This window comes from Protopterus annectens, chromosome 8.part1, assembly GCF_019279795.1.
Source record: "Protopterus annectens isolate FY-2018-M chromosome 8.part1, PAN1.0, whole genome shotgun sequence".
NCBI classification, from domain to species: domain Eukaryota; kingdom Metazoa; phylum Chordata; order Ceratodontiformes; family Protopteridae; genus Protopterus; species Protopterus annectens.
The window spans coordinates 367,401,224-367,424,683 of NC_056742.1; the positions used below are offsets into that span (position 1 = coordinate 367,401,224).

The 23,460-nt window shown below is 38.3% G+C and overlaps 1 protein-coding gene across 3 annotated transcripts in view; it reads left to right on the plus strand.

Annotated features, from left to right (window-relative positions):
• Positions 1–23,460, plus strand: part of DNAAF1 (dynein axonemal assembly factor 1) — a 1,332,504-nt gene that overhangs the window by 924,447 nt on the left and 384,597 nt on the right. For all 3 annotated transcript variants that reach the window (XM_044081943.1, XM_044081945.1, XM_044081944.1), the window contains one exon: positions 20,189–20,575. In XM_044081943.1, the coding sequence (XP_043937878.1) occupies positions 20,189–20,575 (387 nt within the window). The remainder of the gene's footprint in view (positions 1–20,188; positions 20,576–23,460) is intronic.

Below are 23,460 nucleotides of genomic sequence, written 5' to 3' on the forward strand. Positions count from 1 at the left end.
CCCTAGGGCCTATATAAGCCTAGGCAAATGGTACCCTGGCTTTTGCCACGCAAGAAAATTATTTTCCTGTGCCCCTGTCAAGCAGAGCCACAAAAGTGATCCCCAGGGTGAATTTCCTATCTCCCATCAAGATTTTTCATGAAGAGTGCTAATGAGGAGCTTTGTTTGATATAGATAGGTAGTTTGTTCCAGAGTATAGGAAGTCTCTGAGATAGGAATCTATCCCTCCAGCATGTTCTGTTTATTGTGGTGACAAGGTTTAGGTCCCTAGAGTGTGTAGCTCGGAGGGATTAGGATTTATTTACGTGGAGCATGTCCAACAGCTCTGCATTTGACATAGCTTTGTATGTTAGGCAGAGATTGCCTCTGAGTAAGCGATATGCGACGAGTAAAGCTGGAGTTTTTTTGAGACTGTCTGTGTAGGGCATCTGCTTGAGGCCGGTAATCCTCTTTGTGAGGTATTTCTGTGGCCTTTCCAGTTGTTGTGGATGTCTTGTGAGGTACATACCAAAAGGAGCATTGTACTCTATAATGGGTCTAATGAGTGATGAATAGAGGGGAAAAATTACCTCTTTTTTCCTGGATGAGAAACCTTTTGTTATGAGGTGTGCCATGTAGAAGGATTTCCTGACTACTGTGGCAATGTGATTATCAAAGGAGAGACTACTGTCCACCTGTGTCCCAAGGTCCCTTATCACACTTTCGGTGTTAAGTAGACTACTGCCTATGTGGTAGGTCATGGGTACAGAGTTTTTACCAAAAGGGATGACAATGCACTTTTTGTCATTGAGCTTGAGGCCATGGCTTTGACACCAGGCATCTGTCTCAGTGAGGCCCTTTTGTAGGATGTCCACATTGTTAGGAGATTTGATTATGGCTCCTAATTTGCAGTCATCTGTGAACTTTGTTAGCCAAAGACCTTGTGTGTTAGCCTGTACTTCAGAGGTAGATACAAACAGGAGAGGACCTAGGACTGAACCCTGTGGTACTCCACTTGTCACTGGTCTGAAGTTGGATTTAGAGTCTGCTACTTTCACAGCATGGGTTTGGTCAGTGAGCCAGTTGGCAACCCATCTTGTGACATAGGGATTTATACCTAGTTTAGTGAGTTTGTCTATAATTCCAGAATGGGGGATGGTGTTGAAAGCCTTGGCGAGATCTAGATAGGCTGTGTGTACATATAAAATTCTTTTGACTTGTACAACTTTACAGATAAAAATTTATCTTCCATATCCAAAGAATTCCTCACCTCCTTGCATTCTGCACTGATTTGACTCATCACTGAGTACAACACCTCTTTGGGATGCACACTAGTAAGCATATCAAGAACTTGGAGGGACCACAGAGCTTTGTAACTAAAAACATGAGGGTCTTCAAACATTTACCAGAAAAGAGTAGAGGCTTTGTCTCCATACTCTGTTTTATATAAACTCCTTAGGATTGACTTGTGCCTTGCCTGTATGGCTATAAATGACCCCAAAGTCTGAGAACTCTTATACATCAATAAATGAAATAGTGCAGATAAAACTAGAGCCAGACACCTAAATGTATTACAACAAATAAATAAGACTAGGAAGGACAGATTTGTCACTCAGCATCTACCCTCTCTGTGGAACTAACTCATTCTCCAAATTAAGCAGTGTGACATACCGTCTGTCTTTAAAAATGAGCTGGACAACTTTATGGGTATTTACAAATTTACCTCACATATGACTGACCTGTAACACCTTGAAAAGAGAGGCATGGCTTAAGGGTGGGTATTGGCAAGACAGAAGTGGCCTCATGGCTCACTTGCCTTGTAGCTGCTATGATCCTATGAAACACTAGCTATACCCCTTTTTCTCATCTTATGAACTACTGGCAATTGTATTTATGATCTGAGTACTTCTTAATCTTCTCTTATAGCATTTTTGCTAGGCTATTCAGAGTGGGCCTGCTTGGACCATTGTTGGCATGATTTCCCTTTTTTCAAGGGAAAAGTGTCCTTTATATAGATTTCTGCTGCAGTGGCCTAAACTATATAAGTTATATCCTGGATAGGATATAAAAGCTTCAGGGCAACTGTCACATGTCCAAACCATTAGTTAGCTCAAGCTTAGGTGAGTAAAAAGACAGGTTTGGGCACCAAGCCTTTCAGAGTTTTCCTGCTGCTAAAGAGAGTACTCCTCTCTGGGTTTCAGCTGTGCTGTTCTGTTGCTGAGCAGATAAGTCCCCTTTGGGATAAAACCTACCACATATTTTTAATGTTTAAATTTAACTTCCTGTGTGGGAAAGTACTTTCTAAACTAGGAATATGTATTATTAACTGTCATGTGACTGCTGTACTTTTGAACAGGAACACACCTTTGTGTTTGGAAGCTTAAAAGTTGATGTAAACATTCTAAAATGATTTTTATGTGGAAATTTGCCTCAGCCACATGAGAGTGACTCTGCTGAGGCTAAAGCTGGTTCCTTAGACCACTCATCTTTTTCCTGGATCCCGCAGGTGGTGCCCATACAGCTACTATGGACTGGGTGTTAGCTACATCCTCTGCAGCTGTTGGGAATCCCTTAGTGGTCAAGGGAAAGCCACTTTTGAAGGTGTTTGGAAGAAGAGGCAGGGAAAATGCCCCTGCTTAACCAAAATGTTGTGTGTATCCCTGGGGAAGCAGTTATTGGCATTAAAAATCCTGTTTACCCTGATTTTCCAGTCATAAAGAAATATAAAACTAAACCTATATCTTCTTCTCCAGTTTCACTGAATGGGAGCAGTTTACTAAGTCTGGCTCAGGTTCTTGTACAGGCTACTGACCCTTCTTATCAGGTGGTTTCTGGTAAGAGAAAAAGGGATTCCTCTTTTTCTGAAGAGATTCAAGAAACTGATTATGTAGAGGAATGTGTTGGAACTGATACAGGTTTTGCTCCCAAGTATTCTGATTTATATTCAGAGAACAGCATGCTATCTAAATCTCCCTGTCATTGATTCTGTTTTTCTGAGACTGCTTCCACAATGTGCCAGCATTTTCAGTGGAAGAACACTGAGGTTTCTCCATCCCTCAGAGAATAATATGAAATATTACAACTGGAATTTCCAGATCCTCCTTCTTTCCCCCAGTGCTGCCAGCATTGGATAATGTGTTTGTCATAGCCTATGGTTTCCCTAACAGCCAGCCTGCTACACCTATAAAAGCAGATAGAATATGCAAAGTTCTTCTGTATTTCAAAGTTCTTACACTCATCCCAAACCTAACCCAGCAGCTGTATCTCTAGCCAGTCCAACTGCTGCTAAGCAATTTGTTGATTTTAATTCTTCCCCTTCTGACAAAAATGGTAAAACAGTTGGTAAGTTTGGGGAGCAGAATATGCTTCTTCAACTTTAATTTTAGAATTTTGAATAGTTAGGTTCAAAGTTTACTCTGATTAATTGTGAAAATATGAGGAATGTTTTGTCGGTAGTCCCTTCAGGTGAGGAAACATTTACTTTGTGTGGATTAATTTCTTCTATTTCTTTTTTTGTTAAAATATGTTTATTAATTATAACAAGTAAATGACAATTTTTTAATAAAAAAAAACTATCTAAACAAACAATATAAAGTAAAATGAAAACTATTTACAGAGGTCCCTACTATATAATTAACATTCTGAACATTCATGATGTATAAAAAGAAATTAAAAATAAAGTCTTTGTTGTTAACAGGGTTGTGACTATTTATTCAATAGTTCATTAAGTTTCATCCAAGTGTTATGAGAAGTGGTAATTCTATTAGTTCTCATCCTGATTGTTAAGAGTTCCTAATGACAAACATTGGTTGCAGTATTTATGAATTCTTTCATCTATGGAGTTTGTTCATTCTTCCAGTTCTTTTTAATTATTTTTCTCACAATAGATACAATGCTGCAATGTAGAGGGTAATTCACTCTCTTTACACAAACAGGTATTGGTGTATTGAATAAAATCAATGATTTAGATAAAGTGAATTTGTCATTAAATAACAACTGTAAAAAAATATCATCCCAGAATGGTTTAATAATTTTACAGTCAAAAACATGCTGCCAATCTGCTTTGGTATTTATTTTACATCTCCAACATATTACTTTTTTCTAATACATTAATTCCACTCTATGTGGGGTTATAAATGTTCTGTGCATAAACTTCCATGTAAACAGTTTCCACTTTATAGAAGTAATAGTGAGATTTGATTGTCAGCATGTGTTTTATATCTTATTTATTTGTATAATAATTATTTATAATTTTAAAATACTCCCAGTAATTTTCTTTAAAACTTTCTTTCGAATAGCAGATAATCTTGTATATCTTTGATAGTAATCCTTTTTGCATTGTTTTCTGGTGTGATAATAAAATTAAGCAATCAGTGAATTTAGGGATAGAATTTTTTATTGAAAGTTGCATTAAATTAATTGTATTTTCAATAAATGATCTACAATTCTGGACATCTAACCCCATGTCTTTGTTTAAATTAAATTTAGTAAATACAAATTCTAAGGATTGTAATTTTTCTCCCACATCAATTGACTCCAGTATACCAAATTATTATCCTTAGGTTTATTCATTTTGTGTAAATCAAAAGTACATATATTATTTTGTGTATAAGCTATAAGAAATATAAATAAAGCCATGCCTTATATTCAGGATTGTTATAAATAAATTGTTTAAAAGTTAACAGTAAAGAGAGATATGAAGAATTGGTCACAATATTTCTATTTTCTAGTATGTAATCTTTTGACACCCATAAGAAATTATTACTTATTATTAAATTTTTTCGGAGTATATTTTATTTTATTTGATTCCATGCAAATGTCATGTATGTCTTTCCATTTAGCATTATAATTATTTAACCACAAGGAAAATGTTTTAATGATAGAGGAAAATGTATATCGTTCTATGTCAGGCATACCTATCCCACCCATAGGTCAGCCTCTACCATGGTGTTCTAATCCTAACCTAGGTTTATTAGGGTACCACAAAAAAAATTCAGAATCAGATAATTGAATTCTTTTATATTTTTTTCTAGAAAGAGGTGATGAAAGAGATTGAGTTAAATATATAAAATTTTTGGCAGAATATTCATCTTTACTAGAGAAAGTCTCTCTTCTAAAGAAAACTGAAACTTGTTCCATTTATTGACAAGACTTTTAATAGTTGTGAAATTGCTAGAATAATTTTCTACAATTGTATTTTAATATTATCTGTTAAAATTATTCCTAAATAAGTGATTTTATTATAATTTGTTACATGGGTGGCCGCAGTGGTGCAGCAGTTAGCATTGCCACCTCACAGCAAGAGGTTCTCTGATTCAATCCTCGGCTGGAGTTTCTTCTGTGTGGAGTCTGCATGTCCTCCCTGTGGCCACGTGGGTTTCCTCCGGTTTCCTCCCACATCCCAAAGACATGCTGTAGGTGGATTGGACACTCTAAATTGGCCCTAGGAGTGAATGCATGAGTGTGTGTGCCTTCTGTGGAAGGTTGGGTGCCGGGCTGGCAACTCAACACTATAAAACTCCACTGCCAATCATGAGCAGACAGGTGATCCACTGTGGCGATCCCTAACCGGGAAAAAGCCGAAAGAAGAAGAAGAATAATTATAATTTGTTACATACCTAGAAAATCTTTTTTCCATACCATTAATATTGGTATTTATAAGTAATATTTTTGTTTTATTGTCATTAAAAGTAAGCCCAGATTTCTTCTGAAATATATCTATTGCATTAAATACTGCCCTAGGACAGTTTTTATCATTGTTTAAAGTTAAAAGAATGTCATCTGCAAGCAATATTTTAGAATTTAATTTATCATTAATCTGCATACCATTGATATCCATTCTTGACCTCAAGTAATTTTCAAGTGGTTCTGTAATTAAAGTAAATAATAATGGAGATGAAGGGCAGCCCTGTTTTGTTCCTTTAGTTATTGAAATAAACTCTGATGTATAGGTACCTATTTTTATGTATGAAAAGAAATTCTCGTAAAGCAAATTTATAAGTTGTAAAAACTGATTAGAGAAATTATATTACTCTAAAACCAAAAATAAATATTTCCAATTAACTGAGTCAAAAGCACAATTTATGTCCAAACTTAACATCAATCTTTTTTATTTTTAGCTAACTCTATTAAAGCTAATACTCTTTTAATGTTATCATAAGTATTCCTATTTAATATAAATACAGTTTGATCATTAATCATATATGGCAGAATTAGTTGTAATTTAGCTGCATATATAGCCATGAATGTTTTATAATCAATGTTTAATAGTGAAATTGGTACTTTTTTTCTATTTCCGTGGTCACTACTCACTTTTTTAAAGTGTGTTTATGACACTGTAGATGCTACATATAGGGCTGATGTCAGTGGTAGTATGTTGGAGGTTTCCCTGGTTGCATTCTCAAAATCTCCTAGAGGATGTAAAAATTAGATTTTAAATTCACCTTCGGATAGGGATTAGTTTTTGGTCCCTCTGTTGCAGGGGTTATCAAAAATGTGATGAGAGTGTTAAGCTGATACAGGAAAGCCCTTCTGTACATTTTCCAAGGGAATTTCTTCTCCCTTATCCAGTTTTGGCAATAAACAAAACAGTCTCAGCAAAATGCAGGTAAACAGAGATTTAAAAAACAATTGCAGGGAAGTTAAAAAAAAAAAAAAAGGAAGCAGGAACAGTCAAAAAAAGTCAGAATGACCAAGTAAGGAACCTTTTCCCCCACAATGCACACACACACACACACTTAGCAGTTCCTTATTCCATCAAGAAAGTCTGAATTTTTATTATCTCACCTTCAATAAGGGGGTGCAGATGGCAGTGGAAGAAATCCCTCCTTTCCAGAGAATTATTCCAGATCCACCAAACCAAACCCTTTGTTCCTTCCTGTCTTACAGCACATGCTTTCTCATGGGATAATAGAAGCATTTCCTGCCCATTGGGAAGATGTTTTATTCAAGAATGTTTCTGGTGAAAAAGAAAATGCCTGGAGACCAGTTCTAGAAACCAGTTTGTGATTGTGCCCAAGTTGAAAATGCTTTCACCTCACAATCTTTTACCACTTCTTCCTCATTTGAGGTTTTTGGTAACCTTAGATTTTAAAAAAATGCTTATCACATTTCTATTCATCCAGACTGCAGATGTTTCTTAGGGTTTTTTGTGTATGGATCACATTATCAGTCCTCTGCCTTACAATTTGGGCTATTCATTACTCCGAATGTGTTCATGAAGTGTCTAGCTCCAGTTATAGCACATTACAGAATACACTGTGCCCACATTTTTCCATACTTAGATGACCTGCATATCTTTGCAATCTTTCACAGTACTTCAGGAATCTCTCACTTGAATGAGAGATCTCCTATGCAGGCTGGGATTCCAAGAGAACACTCATGTCTTTTTTTGACTCCTTCACATCGGATTGTGTTCCTGGGGTGTCTGCTAGACATCTCACTATAAAGAGGTTTTCTCTGACAGGAAACAATACATCTATATTTAGATCTATTCTAGGGTTTCCTACCCGGTCTTTCGTCATGACAAAGGAGTATCTCAGGATCCTGCATCTCATAGCATCTGTGATTTTCATGATATTTCTGGAAAGACTCCACATGAGAAAGATACAGTAATATCTGAAGTCTCTTTGGTCCCAGTATCAGCACTCATCTTTTTAGATTCCAGTTTTGGGATTTATGAGAACAGAAGCCACTTGGTGGAGACATCAAATACCCTGAATCCAGGTCTCCCCTCCTGCACCAAAGCAGTCAATCACCACAGATGTCTTTGACTTTGCTTGGGGAGCAGTGTCAAGTGGGATAAATGTACAAGGTATTTGGGACATCAAGGACAGGCACAAATACTTAATGTAAAAGAAATGCTTGCCCTTATCAAGGCATTCAACTCTGTGCATTACCTTTGGTTGTCAGGACCACTGCAAGTTGTTACAAACAATATCACAGTGATTTGGTAAATAAACAAGCAAAGCTGTACCAGGTCTTGCCCCCTATCCAAACTAACTGTGTTAGCATGTAGCTTTACAGCACAGTCTCACTCTAGGGATTTCCTACATTCTGTCAGAGCAAAACTGTGTGGCAGACAAGCTGAGAAGGAACAAGACAAACCCTCACAAATGGAAACAAGATCAGTGGTCTTCCAAGATTTGATGTATCTTTGGGGAGTTTCTCAAGTAGACATTTTTGCCTGCTTGCTGAATATCAGCTGACAAAATCCTGCTCCAGGACTTCATAGAAGGAGGCCTGGGAAGACAGATGTATTTTCTTTTCCTTGAACAGGAATGTTGCTCTATACTTTTCCACCGATACCTAGGGTACTTATGAAGATTCAAAAGGAATTCCCCAAAGATCATTGTGGTGACTTCCTTCTTGCCCAGACAACAGTGGTTCTCCCATCTTTTAGAACTTGTCAGGGGCCATTACCACAAGGTTCCTCACCGACTGGATCTACTCACACAAGCACAGTGGTGTTTGATAAATGCTGACCCCAGACAACTTCTACTGACTGCCTGGATCCTACAGTCTTTATACCTTTTAGGCAGCTGTTTACAGAGGATGTGCAATAGGTACTAATGGAGGCAAGAAAGCCTGCTACTAGAAAATCGTATATTAGCAAATAGAAAAGGTTTTCTAATTGGTGCTAACATAACCAGCACCTATTCAGGGATAGTGTTTCTCTGGTTTTGTAATATCTGCTTGAGTTACTTTCCAATGGCCTATCTTACACTTCTATTAAGGTTTATTTATTGGCCATTTAAGCATTTCTGCCCATGGATCCCCCTCTTTAAAGGCATTTCCATGTCAAAATGTTTTTGAAAGGAGTTTTGCATAACAAACCTCCAGGAAAACAGGTAGCTCCTCCTTGGGATCTTAATTGTGTATTAAAGATTCTAATACTTGCTCCATTTGAACTAACTCATCTGGCTGACTTTAGTTTTTTAACATGAAAAACAGTTTTGTTGCTTGCTCTGACTACTACATGAAGAGTATCTGGGATGCAAGCTCATATAGTGGGTCAGCAATATCTCATTTTCTACAGAGATAGGATTTTCTTGATCTAATCCTTCTTTTATGCCTAAATTGGTATCCATGTTTACATTAATCCAATTATCCATATCCCTTTGTTCTTTCCTAAACCCAAAAATGAAGGAGAAAGGATACTTCATACCTTGGATGTCCACAGACAATTTGGGTACTATCTTGACAGAACAAAATCTTTCAAATCCTTTGATCCATTGTTCATTTCTTGTGAAGGTAAGAAGAAGGGACAACTTGTGCCAAAACTTTTTCCAAATATCTGTCTCAGGCTGTTATCTCTTATTATTTCCACCTCGAGAAAACTATTCTATCTAGGCAGGATCAAGGCACAATCTACCAGGGCTTTGGCTTCATCTATGTCTGTTTGGAAAAGGTTGAACTCTAGAAATATTGTAGAAGTAGTAACTTGGTCTCACTACAAGCTTGATTCCTTCTCCAAATCTAGATTAGACTTTGCTAGAACCATTCTTCAAGGTCTCCTGGACCCTTCTCCTTCCACCTGCAGATTTCCAGTTGTTCTAAACTATGGTAATCTATCCATATAGCTAACGCTACTGCAAAAGTAAACAATATGAGTTTGTAAAAAAATACACACACACACACACACACACACACACACACACACACATATATGTATATATCACCCTCCACTAAACTCTTCCTAGCCCTGTCTCTCCTCTTACTCTGTCTTCTGTATGCAGCTCCTGTCCTTACTGACCTTCAGTCATCATTTCTTTCCATATTAGAGCAAACATATAATAAGATAGCTAGATTTGCCTCCAGTTTCCCTTATAAATCCCACCATTGCCTCCTCACCCTTACGTCACTACAATGGCCTGAATTCTCCAAACAACTTCTTCCACAATTACATATTACATACTCCATCCTGTATAACCCCACTTCCTGCCCCTCCATCTCTAATATTGTTTCTCAATATAACCACTGACGTCAACTTCGTACAACTGACAAACATCTTCTGGACATCTACAAACCATTTAAAAATATTGGAAAGTCCCTATACATATACTCAGTAGCTCACACCTGGAACTCTCTTCCTCTCAGTATAAGAAGTATCCCCCACCAGTACAAATTCAAACTAGAACTTAAATAATACCTACAAAAGACCTGGTCCTGTCCTTGTCAAGCTCCGACCTGATTTCTAACAGTTTTCTTCCTTTTTCCATTTCTTACTCTTATTATTTTTCTTTTCTAATGACACAAATACAGTATACCTTTAATTTGGTTCTTGAAAGCTGTTTTGCATATGGGTTATTTTGCTGTTATTTTATTTGTACTGCTGTAACAAGTTCATAACTGTATAAAACAGAGGGTTTCATTTTATGTATTAGTTCTTGTAAATAGATTCTATTGTAATTTTGTTCTTGTAAATAGATGTATTGCAATTTTGTTCACTCATGTATAACTGTAACTATGTTTGGAGCTTTTTTCATCGGGTCTCCACTGAAACTGGGCCCCTGGCTCAGTTGGGAAAACCCAATTAACAAATGACAATAAATAAATAAATACATTTTATATTTATATATATATATATATATATATATATATATATATATATATATATATACACACACACACACACACACACACACACACACACACACACACACACACACACACACACACATATATGGATCTACTTTGCATGGTTGACATTTCAGAAAGCCGAAGACCATATGGCTGAGACCATATGATCAACTTTTGAAATGTTGATCATGTAAAGAAAAAAGCAACAATCACTAACCTAAACATTGCTCCCCCCTAGAAAATTAAATATACCAACTCTGAGATCGCACTGCAGTGCGGAAGATTGAAATATTTCCATTCAGCACTGTACGGAGATGCCCTTTCCGCATGGTCGACATTTCAAAAGTCTATCATATGGTCTCGGCCATATGGTCTTCAGCTTTCTGAAATGTTGACCATTTGAAGGGGACCCTATATATATATATATATATATATATATATATATATATATACACACACACACACACACACACACACACACACACACACACACACGTGTATAGAGACTTCACAGAACTCCAGTTGCATGGAGCAAAAGTACCAAAAACAAAAAGAAAAGTCCAACACCAGCACCCAGTTTTCTTGCCTTTATTAGGGCAATCCATACAAAAAAAAATCCACAGCCCAAATATTAAAGCAGACAATGGTTTCTACACAATAAATGGCCTCTTCAGTCCTCATATAAATCAAATAGTCAAGAACCATCCATTAAATAGCAATGGGAATGACACAAGCAAAAAGTTTTAAAGGAACAGTGCCAAAACAATTATAAAAAAAATAGCACTGCCAGTGCAGCAAATCTTATACATTACAATAAAAACCCAATAATAAATACAATAGCATGTATAAACAGTATGTCATAAGTAATAGCCAGTACTTTTGCATCACAATAAATGAAAAGGCACAATAGCATATATAAACATATCATCATAAATGTTCATTTAGTCCTGGTGTATATAAAGTACTGACATTAATTACCCAAAGCCTTTCCTTTTTATTGAAAACTTCACCCCACTTAAAACTATGATTTTTTATTTATTTATTAACGTCCAAACCAATAATCAAAAACTTTGCTGTAATATGTTAAAGCATGTTTTTTACAAAGTGTTCCTGTCATATTTGCATCTGATAATGCTAAGATGTAGCAATAGCCTTTGCTTCCAACTCCTTTGTTTGTCAGACATAAATAGGAGTGACAGTTACATGCTGCCTTATAAATCAAATCTGTAGTACTAGAAATAAAATAAATTTCATAATCCTTACTAGTATTCTATGAGGTGAAATATTTTGTTGTACAAACTGCTGAACAAAAATTACAGTTTATACAAGGAAATGTCCCCTTGGAGTGAAATCTACCAGCAGATTTTATACCTTTTTTCCAAGAAATGGGAAAAATTCTTCTCCATACTTTTACTCTTATAAACAAAATACAGAAAAAGGTACACTATCCGGAAAAAAATGTCTGTGCTCAATAAATGCCATGTTTCTGTACTAGTCTTTTAAAGGAAAAAGTATTACTACAGAAGGTAACAAAAAATATTGGTGTCAATATGTCCTTTGCTGATATTCTAGCAACTGGAACTGGGCTTCACAGTGGCTTGATTTATTGATTCCTTAATAGGGTTATAACCCCTCTTATTAAGCCTATTGGCCATATTTTATACCTCTGTCTGTAATAAGATGTCATCACTTACAATCTATCTAATTATTAAAAGCTGAGAGTAAGGAACATTGGCAATGATATGAGCAGATGACAACTTGTGGCATGCAAATATGTATTTTTGTTAAATGACTTCCTATACAAAATAATGCTACGTGTAGCATCAAACAATTTACTAAGAGTTACATCCCCCAATAAAGCAGAGTAAACAAGTTACAAGTGCATGTAAAAGTAATTCCAAAATAATTGGAGTTATCATACCTAGCAAAGCCCTTATAATTTTTAACTGTAGTGTCCCATAGAAGCCAACTGGCATCTAAAAATGTATGGCATATAGACATCTGTGATAGAAACAGATTACAATCTGCATTATAAATAAATTCAAGCTAAAAAAAAAAAAGCCCATAAAAAAGTCCTTTATAGCATAGCACTTGCTACACCTGTCGTGTCATTCCCAGGTTCTCTTCCTATTTGCTTCTGCTGATTCCTGATCTTCCTGCCTTCAGGATATATTAGATAGCCATAAGCAAGATCACATCAGCAGGACTGGCTGTACTACTGCATCTTTTTCTTCTTCTTCCTCAGAGCCATATCCACCAAGAAATGTAGAAAACACATGCAAGAGTGGCATATCTATTCCCTTTGGCATTTATACACCAGATACTTGCAGTGGAGATCTATGAGATGCAAAACAAACAAAATCCCTGGAGGATCACAAATTTGAAGAAATTCTACAAATAGTGTGAGAGGATGACCTGTAGATTCCCTGGTGTTCTGTGGGGTGGCAGACAGTCTAAGTTGCCTGGCTATGGTTGGAGACCTGTCAGCACTTACATTTTGTGGAGATGAAGGCATCCTTCCTGTCTCTGCAGGTCTTCCAAGAGTTCTTCCCTGAGAGTGTAGCTACCATCCACACCAACAATATGAGTGAGGTGTGGTACATCTCTTGTTTCAGGAAGACATGAGGACAACTAATGATTTGCTTATAACCACCCATATTCATGGGGAAGCAAATCCCTTGTAAACAAGATACTGCTTGCTTGGTCCCTTAGTTTGTCAGTCACATGGAAGCATTTCCATCGTTGGGAGCATCCTTGTTTAGACCTATTTGTAGTTCAACCAACAGCAAATGCAACAGCTTCTACTACGTGTTCCTCCTCTGGGAAAGTAGCCCAAGCAAACTATTATAAAGAAATGGCTTTTAGGACTGGTATATACTTTTCCTCCATTCCCCCATACACTCAGCATTATTCACAAAGATAGACAGAGTCCATAGTCATTCTTATGCCTTCCCCCTTTTGGCCTCAACAAGCATAGATTCCCAATGCTTTGGCCTCACCTTCTGGAGGATCCTCAGTTTCTAAAGTCAGAACTCTGCTAATTTAGCCATTATGCAAGATGTATCTGGATGTTCTCTACCTCAAGCTTATTGTATGGATACTCCTCTTCCATGGATGGCCAGAGACACCACTTACTCACCCAGGGCCTTGCCCAGAGGCCTTATACAAGAAAAGCATACAGGAGTAAGTAGATGCGGTTTTCTTTTTGGGTTATCTCTAAGGGACTGGCTCCCTTTTCAGCACGTGTGCCAGCCATCTTAGATTACTTCTGCCAAATTACTGACACAGACCATAACTACTCATCTATAAAATTCCATCTCTCACTGCTATTTGTAATTTCAGTCAAGGATTCCACAACTTCTCCATGGCTTTCAAGGTCTGTATAGCATCTTTCAGTACTACATTCCATGTCATACTCCTTTCAAGCACCTACCATCCCCTTGTGACATATTTTTATGCTGGAAAAATGAACACTACCTCCATTCAAACCAGCTTCTACGGCTGACTTGAAGTAAATATCTTGGAAAGCTCTCTTTCTCTTTCACTTTCTTTTTTTTTTTTGGGCAGTTATTTCTGCAAGAAGAATTTCAAAATGTAAGGTCATGTGTGTCAAACCTCTTTACCAGGTCATTTGTTAGGCTATAGTAACCTTACACACAAGTCCTACTTTTATACCCACATTAGAAGTCCTGCTTTTATACCCACATTAATCTTTGAGTCAGATGTGAATCAGTTTCCTGTTTGTGTTTTTCTAAACTATGCCAACAGAAGGGAGAATATACTGCTTAGCAAATAAAATGGTAAGCCTCAATGTATAAACATCCTAAAACACGAGCAAACACCCAAAGGCAAAAGAAAAAATATAAAGTGTGTAGACGAAACAAGGCAGATAAACCATACAAACACTTAATTGGTAACCACTTTTGCACCCACTCTAAGGTGCTTCATGAGACCATTTAAAATCACAATACTATACTTTAAATAGTCCCACATCATTTATTATATCATCCAGTAATCCAGTCAGCCTAAAAACATCATGAATAAATAAAATTCATTGTAGATGGATACAAACAATAACACAGAATAATCATCCTGACATAATATACATTCAAAAAATAAATAAGACCATTAAATAAATATATAAGTATGTATACAAAAATAAATCCTAAGTGAATGTGCTGTAAGTAGGGTTTAAGAGGAACATTTGTATTAAGTCCAGGGGGCTTGTCTGCATGTAGTCTTATAGTCCATCTTGTCTCGCACTGTTCCAAAAAGTTATTAAGATCACCCAGATGTGGATTCGTATTCAAAGTGCTAATTACCATAAAACCAAAACAATGATCATGTCCTTTTTCAATGACATTCTTAGCTAAGGCACTTCTTTCAGAATCCTTATTCCTAATAGCATTCAAGTGCTCCCTTATATGCTCATGCAGTGGACAAACAGGCTTGCCAACGTAGAAAGAAGTGCAGTTACTGCACAAAGCAAGATAAACTACATGCAAAGTATTACAATTGTCAGAAATATTGAATTCAAACCATTCTTTAGTAACTGGGTGACAAAAACTAGAATTACTTAATAACACATGGCAGTGATTACATTTGACACAGGGTGAAGTCCCATCTTTACATTGGAATCCCTCCATGTTAACAAAACACAAAAGCCGTTTCAGATTTTTCTTATTTTTATACAGAAATCTAGGTCTATCACCAACCACATTTCTTATCTTTTCATCAGAAAGAAGGATAAAATAATTCTTGTTGACTGCCTGCCTAATAATGTCTATGTCAGTAGAATAATGTACATTCATTGGTACAAATGAACTATCATGCCCATGGGTAGTGGATCCATCAGCATCATGCATTACTGAGGCAGAAAAATAGGGTTTGGCCATAGTGTGTCTCAGCATTTTAACCTGTTCTACAGTTTTATTAATCTCAGTAGGTTTGTAGTCACACTTCAACAAATCTGTTTTGAAGATTATCCAAATCATTGTTAAATCTGATATCACCATCATTTAACCTAAGGATACACATTGACTGCCCTTTAATAATGTTCTTGTATACATGGGGCGGGGTGCATATTGCATCTATACAAGAAATTATTAAGTAATAGTAAGTAAGTAGATGCGTTTTTCTTTCTGGGTTACCTCTAAGGGACTGGCTCCCTTTTCAGCACCTGTACCAGCCACCTTAGATTACTTCTGCCAAATTATTGATACAGACCATAACTACTCATCTATAAAAGTCCATCTCTCTCTCTCTCTCTGCTATTTCTAATTTCAGTCAAGGATTTCACAACTTCTCAGTGGCTTTCTTCAAGGTTTGTGTAGCAATTTTTTAGTGCTACATTCCATGACATACTCCTTTCAAGCACTTACAATCCCCTTGTGACTTAACTTTTTATGTGGAAAAATTAACAATATCTCAATTTAAACCAGCTTCTATGGCTGACTTAAAGTAACCATCTTGGAAAGCTCTCTGTCTCTCTCTCTTTCTCTTTCTTTTTTTTGGCAGTTATTTCCTGAAGAAGAATTTCACAATGTAAGGCCATTTGTGACGAACCTCTTTACCAGGTAATTTGTTAGGCTATAGTAACCTTACAAACAAGTCCTACATTTATACCCACATTAGTCAGTGAGTCAGACTTGAATCAGTTATCCTGTTTGTGTTTTTCTAAACTAAGCCAACAGAAGGGAGAATATATTGCTTTATATAGTTGTGCATAAGCAGTCTAATTTCTGTGTGGATAGGACAAAATCAGTTAGAAAAGATCTTCGATTATTTGTTTTTAATGTTTCTAAGAAATTTGGCTCCAAAATCACCCTGTCCATGTTGTTTTCAGAATATATTGTTGTACAAAGTGCAACAAGAATTTGCCCATTATGCCTACAGCACATTGGACTGGAGCATTGCCTCCATTAGAACCATTTTAGAAAATGCATCCTACTTCTGCAACCTGCATGTCTCTGAAAATATTTGCAAGACACTACAAAGTGGATGTGATCTTGAGGTCTAGGTTTTCCTTTGGAGCCACAGTTATGTGAGGTATGCTTTCATATTGCCAGAAGAAGAAGCCTGGAGCTCATCTTAATGGTACTGAAGCAGGACGACCATTTCATGTCACATACAAAAGTAGTTTACTTACCATCATAGTAGATCTGAATGATCATGGTCGATCTTTTTTGGCATATCCACCCTCTTCCCCACGCCTTAGGCAGATGAGGTTTTAAGGAACATTCCTGATGTGCAGGCTTTCTGTTTGTATATTTGATTTCATTTGTGCTTTGCTTTTGAGCGGTGCATTATGAACCTGCAAAATTAGTGAGGAACATGGAGAGTTATTGATAAGGGAGAGGAGTTACAATCTGGTAAGGTCTCACAAACCAAGCTGATAAAAATCTGTCTACTAATGCTAAGATTTATAGACAAGCATAGTGTGCACCAGAAGCATAGTTGGCTCAACCAGCACTCTGAGCTTTTCCCACAAAATAGCGCACCACCACCCTCAGCTCCTCAAATGAAGATAAAAAAAAAAAAAAACACAGTTTATACCTTACCTGCATGGAGTGCTGCAGCGCTTAAGTTTTAGAGATTTAGTTATGGAAAAAAGTATTTTCATTTTTAAAGTGTAGCACACTGCTTGCTACAGTTTAGACCACACACAGTGCTTCAGCGCCCAGGCATGACAGCAAATGCAAAAACCCGGTATCGTACTAAAGAACGATTGGGATGATGGATGGTTGATCCTGACCCCCCCAACACTTTGCACCCAGGGCAGCTGCCCCTCTCACCCTGCCCTAGCTACACTACTGGTGTTCACTATCTCTAGTATGCTTATGTGAACCTCTGCAATTCATAGACATGAGTTGTGGTTGATCATGGCAGAAGACAGCACACATCTTGTTTCTTGAATAGCACACAGGAGCATGTCATGTAGCACAGCATTGTATACTAGGTACTTCTTTGCTCAGGATGGAGGAAAGCACCATGCAACAAGACAATACCACACAGTGCAGCAGTGAGAGGCAGCTTAGTAAGGTATACCAGATCTTAATAAGGTCTAGTATACCTTACTAAGCTGCCTATGACTGCTGTGCTGTGGTCATCTGTCTTGCATCATAAAGCTGTTTCACTCTCTAGGCATGAAAGCAGACTGGGGATCATTAGCATAGCATGATACTGAGGGAATCTAGTGCAGTGCAAGCAACCCTTGGTGAGAGCTTTGTACCAGTAGAATAGCTGGGACACATCAAAGGGGGCAGCCACCCCCAAGCAAAAGTGTAAAGGGGCTTGATCAAATTATCATGATTGCTCTTTAATGCATACTGCCATTTTTAAATGCAGTCAAACCTGAGCACTATAGTTCTCCATGTGTGGCATAAACTGAAGCAACTGTTTGTTATAGTTTAAAAAAAATCAACAAACATGAGCACACTGTGTGAAGTATAATCCTATAACCTGTCAAATCAGAAGAACTTTTTAGGGGCACTAGGTAGTCCTCTGCTCTCTGCCATCACTATGTTGAGAGCAGGACTAGCTTGTGTAAGGTAGCAGGTTTTCCTATAGTGTAGTGAGCTCCATTCATCCATCCATACATCTACAAACCCCTTTTCCCATTGTTTACATATGGGGTCATGGCATCAGTTTAACAGTATCAGTCATCTGCAGTCAAGTTTTATACCACCAGTTGGCTAGCCCTGCAGTTGTAGTTCTCCCATACCAAACACTGGCACACACACACACACACACACACACACACACACACACACACACACACACACAAAAAAAACACACACTTGCACCTATGACCAATTTAGAGTATCCATTCCACCTACTGCATGTCTTTGGGATGTGGGAAGAATCCAAAGCACCCAGAGGAATCCCATGCAAACACAGGGAGGACATGCAGACTCCACACACAAGGCAACCCAGCAAAGAATCAAATCAGGGAACCTCTTGTAGTGAGGCGATAAAACTATCTGCCGTGCCACTGTAGAGAGCTCCATTGCTAATAGGGATTTCCCCTGCTGTGCAACAAATGCGTGTTTTTTTTTACATTGGTAATATATTGTTCATTATTGAATGCTGATCAATACAGTAGCAGGGAAGGAGGACTTACAGAGCTTTACAAGTGCAGCAGTACTGTGGAGTATGCAGTTGTTTTCCCATAGTTTACCCATACACCTCTCAATCTCTTGGAGCAAGAAATCTAGGCAAAGCCCAAAATAATGGGGGACAAAGGCCCAATAATAGGAACAGATTTTAAATAGTACTTTTATAAACTTTGAAAGTTGCTACAATGACAGTATTTATGTTAGCATGCATTTTCTGAAGAATATGAAGTCTGAAATTCAAATGTATGTTATTATTTAGTGACTTCAGTCCTCAGTGACTTGCTAAAAAAGCACAAATTTTATAATGAACAGACAAAAAATATGAGGAAAAATCTGGAGATTCTGCGAAAATCTGGATAGTTGAGAGGTATGGTTACCCTTAGGGTACACTGGTACTGTGGTGATGCTGGCTTGTTGAATTGCATACATTCATGCTTGGGGTGGTGGTTTTCTGCATATGTACTCCATGTATGGAGAGTACTGCTTACACAGTGTAGCAAGATCACATATGTGGTCATGGCCTGTTGTGTACAAATCTTTATAAATCATTCAGGGCTTTAATACACAGGTATACTGCACACTAGCCCTGCTCCGCTGCACATCAATGGCTATGAATAGTACTCTATATCCTAATGGTATTGAAGAAGGACCATGGTCATGCAGCTCTATCATTATGGTAAGTACGTGACTTTTGTTTAGCATGGAGGTCTTTTTTTTAATTCAGTCCTCAGTAGCTTTCCCATCTCCATAATGGAACCACTTTATTTACCTATATTTTCTTTTTTGCTGTGCAGTTCTTTCAAACAGCAAAGGCACTCTGCCTTTCTGACTCTTGAAGAATTTGTGTCTTCTTACTTCCTGCTTTAGAAGAATGCAAAGTGTGGCTTGGATGATTCACGTGTTGATTTTAGAAATGGTAAAGAAAGGGTATTACCTTGCATTTTCTGAAGGATATAAAATCTGAAAGTTAAATGTCTGTTGTTATTTAGTGACTTCAATCCTTAATGATATGCCAGAAAACCATAAGTTTTATGAGGAGCAGACCAAAACACGAGTATTTTGTAAACTTTTGGTCTGTTGAGAGGAATGGTTGGTGCCCTCAAGTGTACCCAGTAGTATTACTCTACCTCTAGACTGATATTAATCTTAATCTTTGCAGAATGCTATAGAAAGAACTAAAGATTGTGTCAAGGGTATCCATTTTTGTCACTTTTAGGTGTTCCAAGTTTTGAAAGCTCAGTGGCCCCTGAGGAGCAGTACTGCAAGACTTCTGAAGTTGAATACTGATAGTGTAAGTGGTACTGTCCCAACGACTGCATACTAAACAAAGACTGCTCTCAAAGATAATGTAATTACTGTGAAAACTTCAGCAATCTTTGAATCACAGTTTGTATTTTTGCAGTGTGTGGTTAAGCTTTATACCTACTTTTTGGTGAGTATGATATAAGGATGAGAAAGGAATGAAGGAAGAGAAATTAACACATCTTTTACTATTTTTTTGTTTCTTGCAGGCAAAAAATATCTAGAAGGCACAGTAAATACTAATGCAGCAAAAGCAGCGACTTCAGCTGATTCTGAGCATACTGATACTCAGCAGAAAATTCAGAAATTTGTTAATGAAGCCATGGAAGCACATGAAGAGTTTCTAATGGAGACAGACCCACAAGAAGGATATATTTCTGAGGCTGATAAAGTTGCAATCAGTGTTACATGCAGTAGCACAAATGAAACTAGTTTTCATGCAGAGAACCTAGTGGATTCGGCTTACAAAATTAAATATAACATAAGTCAACCAGAAATAAAAGAAAAAGATAAATCTGATACCAAAGACATTTTCTCTTCCTCTTTGCATACATCTCAGAAGTCACTATCCCATTTTAAAGAAAATGTCATGAAAGGTAAGGTTAATTGATAACACTTTGTCAGTATTGTGCATAATTAAAAAAATTATAAAGTAAGCTATAGATAAACACATAACTCATACTTTGATGCATCATTTGCAGCAGATCATATATTAGGACTTAAGCTGCTTTAGGTGTCTGTCTTTAGGGTTTTATCTGTTACTTCTTTCATGCCAATTTATACCAGTGTTACTTTGACACTTCATTTGGTCCATAGTGGTATGATCTGCTTTTACTGTGCAGTTCTTTTCCACTGCAGAACAGATCTTCATAAGTACAAAACATGTTATGCAGTCTTATCTCGCCGTAATTCTTGCTGGATGGGTTCAGAGCAGATTTTCGGCTCTGACTCAGCTGATACTAAAGCTCGAGAGCTTTTACTGGCTCTAGGCTAACCCCTATCCCATGGTGCCTTACGGCAATTCCCCAGATCTCATTTGCCGCGAAAGCATCAAGGTTGTCTCCTTACTAGCTCCTTGGCTAAGTAGAAGAATTTGTGATAAATCTTGGTATTTTTCGTCCTTTTTCTCCACTTTTTACCTTTAATAGTTAGTTTTTACCTGTGTGAGTGTTATTGAGTGCTTGATCCTCTATTCCACCTTTTTAGGATTGTATGGCCCATTTTAGTTAGAGGGCTGTAGTTGCCCATTTAAATTAGAGGGCCTTTCCTCTCTGAGTGCTAGTTTAAAAAAAAAAATGTTTTTTCTTCTCTTCATAACTTTACTGATCGTTATAGTCAGTGTTGTTGTTATTGCAAATTGTTGTTAGCCTTGTTTTCTTGTCAGAATGTCCAAAGAGAAAGACAGAGAACATAAGGAACACCGCCTGTCGGGGTTCAAAAAATATGACGTGTTCACAAAAGATGTCATTGACTGACAGTCACACTAGCTGTGTGTACTGTCTGGGACAGGCTCACTTACAAGAACAATGTACCTTTTGTCATGCCTTCAGTACTAGGGTTCTTAATGAGAGGAAATGTAAATTAATAGACAGGGGTCTTATGACTAGTTCCTTCCAGGAACAGCTGGAACTTGGTCAGACAGCTCCCAAAACTGTGAAGAGAAAATCTTCGGTTCCAGCTTCGGAGCCATCTAAAAAGTCTAAAGCGACAGAGCCAAGGAGTTCTGGCTCCAATTCCACTTCTTCTGTCTCAGTGCCATCGGTTTCTTCGGTGCTGAGGCAGCCTTCGGTATCGAGACACTCACCAGTTATCGACCCTGTTTCACTAAAGTTGAGGTCTCCTATATTAGAAAGGAGGAGATCTCCTTCTGTCTCCACCCATTCCTCCAGGATGTTTTCAGATGAGGACATTGAGCGGGTGGTGAAGAGGTTGCTCTGTGGCCTGGCTCTGGCTAAAAAGTTAGCCCTTCCAGACCCAAAGGCTTCGGAGCCACCCCATTTACAGACCATTGCTCCTACTGCTTCGCTCTTGGAGCCAAACACTTCAGGTTCTTCTATGTTGTATCCTTTGGTTCCAAGAATTCTTCCTGCTTCCTCGGTACCAATAACTCTATCCTCAGCATCTCAGTCTGGAGCCACGGGATCTGGGAGCCGATGCTCTTGAGTCGACTCCGAGAGGGATAGTCACCCTGTTTTTTTCTTTTGAACCAACCCTCCCTCTCGGTGCTTTGGCTCGACTGAGCTTGGTTCCCACATCTGCTTCGGAACCTGTCCCTCCTGCTTGGAGCCGACCTTCCATCTCCTTGGAACGGACGTCATCTTCGGAGCGGGGTGGAAAGGCCTTCAAAGCAATAGAGAAAGCTTTGTCCAATGCCAAAGCCTTGCCTTTGGACCCAATGTCCTACCAGCAGCCAGCAGCAACCTCTTCTCCCCCGCCACCCCCTCAGCATCGGGAATCAGAGACTAAAACAGCCCCCATTGGAGGGGTCCCCTCTTCCAAGACCTTCCCAGATTATCCCACTGGAGAGCGTCCTCAGAAGAGACTTTGTAAGAGGAAGTACATTGAGTCACCTGAGTCTGTCATGTCAGACACTGATTTGGATGAGTCAGAAGGGTCCCCTAGATCCCCCCCTCTGAGGATGTCTCCTTTTCTGACATCCTTGAAATCCTTAGACAGAGGGGCGATTGGAAGACCTCTAGCCCTACTGAGGATGAATCAGTGTACCTTTGAGGCCTTTGGTTCCCGACCTTCCACCTCCTGGGTGACACCGCCTTATGACCAGCTCTTGGGGGTCATATCCCGGAAAGCCTGGATCTCCCAGGACACCATGGAGCCTGTCCTGAGGAGGCCAAACAAATTTATGACTGCTCCAGAAGATAAGTCCTTTCATTCTAAGGGAGTTCCTGTTGATGCTATGGTGATAGCAGCAGCCATGAAAAAGGAGTTGTCCGAGACATCTTCTGATATCCATCCTCCTAATAAGGAGTCCAGGATGATGGATAGGTATGGAAAGTGTACCTTCTCTTCAGTGGCATTTAAAGGTTTCCCTCAGGCACAAGGTCAACCCTCCCCTAAGAGGCAGAGGGGGAGGATATAACTGAAGGTGCCATCCTCGCGGCAGAGGAGGTGCACAACATCAGGGAGATAGAGAAACTTTCTCTGATCTTCCCTTCCATCACCCCTGAGGGGTTGCCCGACTGTCCATCTCTGGAGGCAGTCGGGGGTCGTTTTTCACTGTACCCAGGTGCCTGGCTAAGCATTTCCCAAGATCGTTGGGTACAAACCACAATATCCAGAGGCTAACTGATTCCCTTTGTTTCCGATCCCCCGGTAAACTGGTCTCTACCAGATGTGCCACCCATTCAACTAGACCATGCAACATCAGAGGTCATCTCATTGCCGCAAAAAAAAGTCATCCAAGAAGTCCCCACAGAGCACATAGGATCCGGAACTTACTCACAATTCTTTTTAGTTCCAAAAA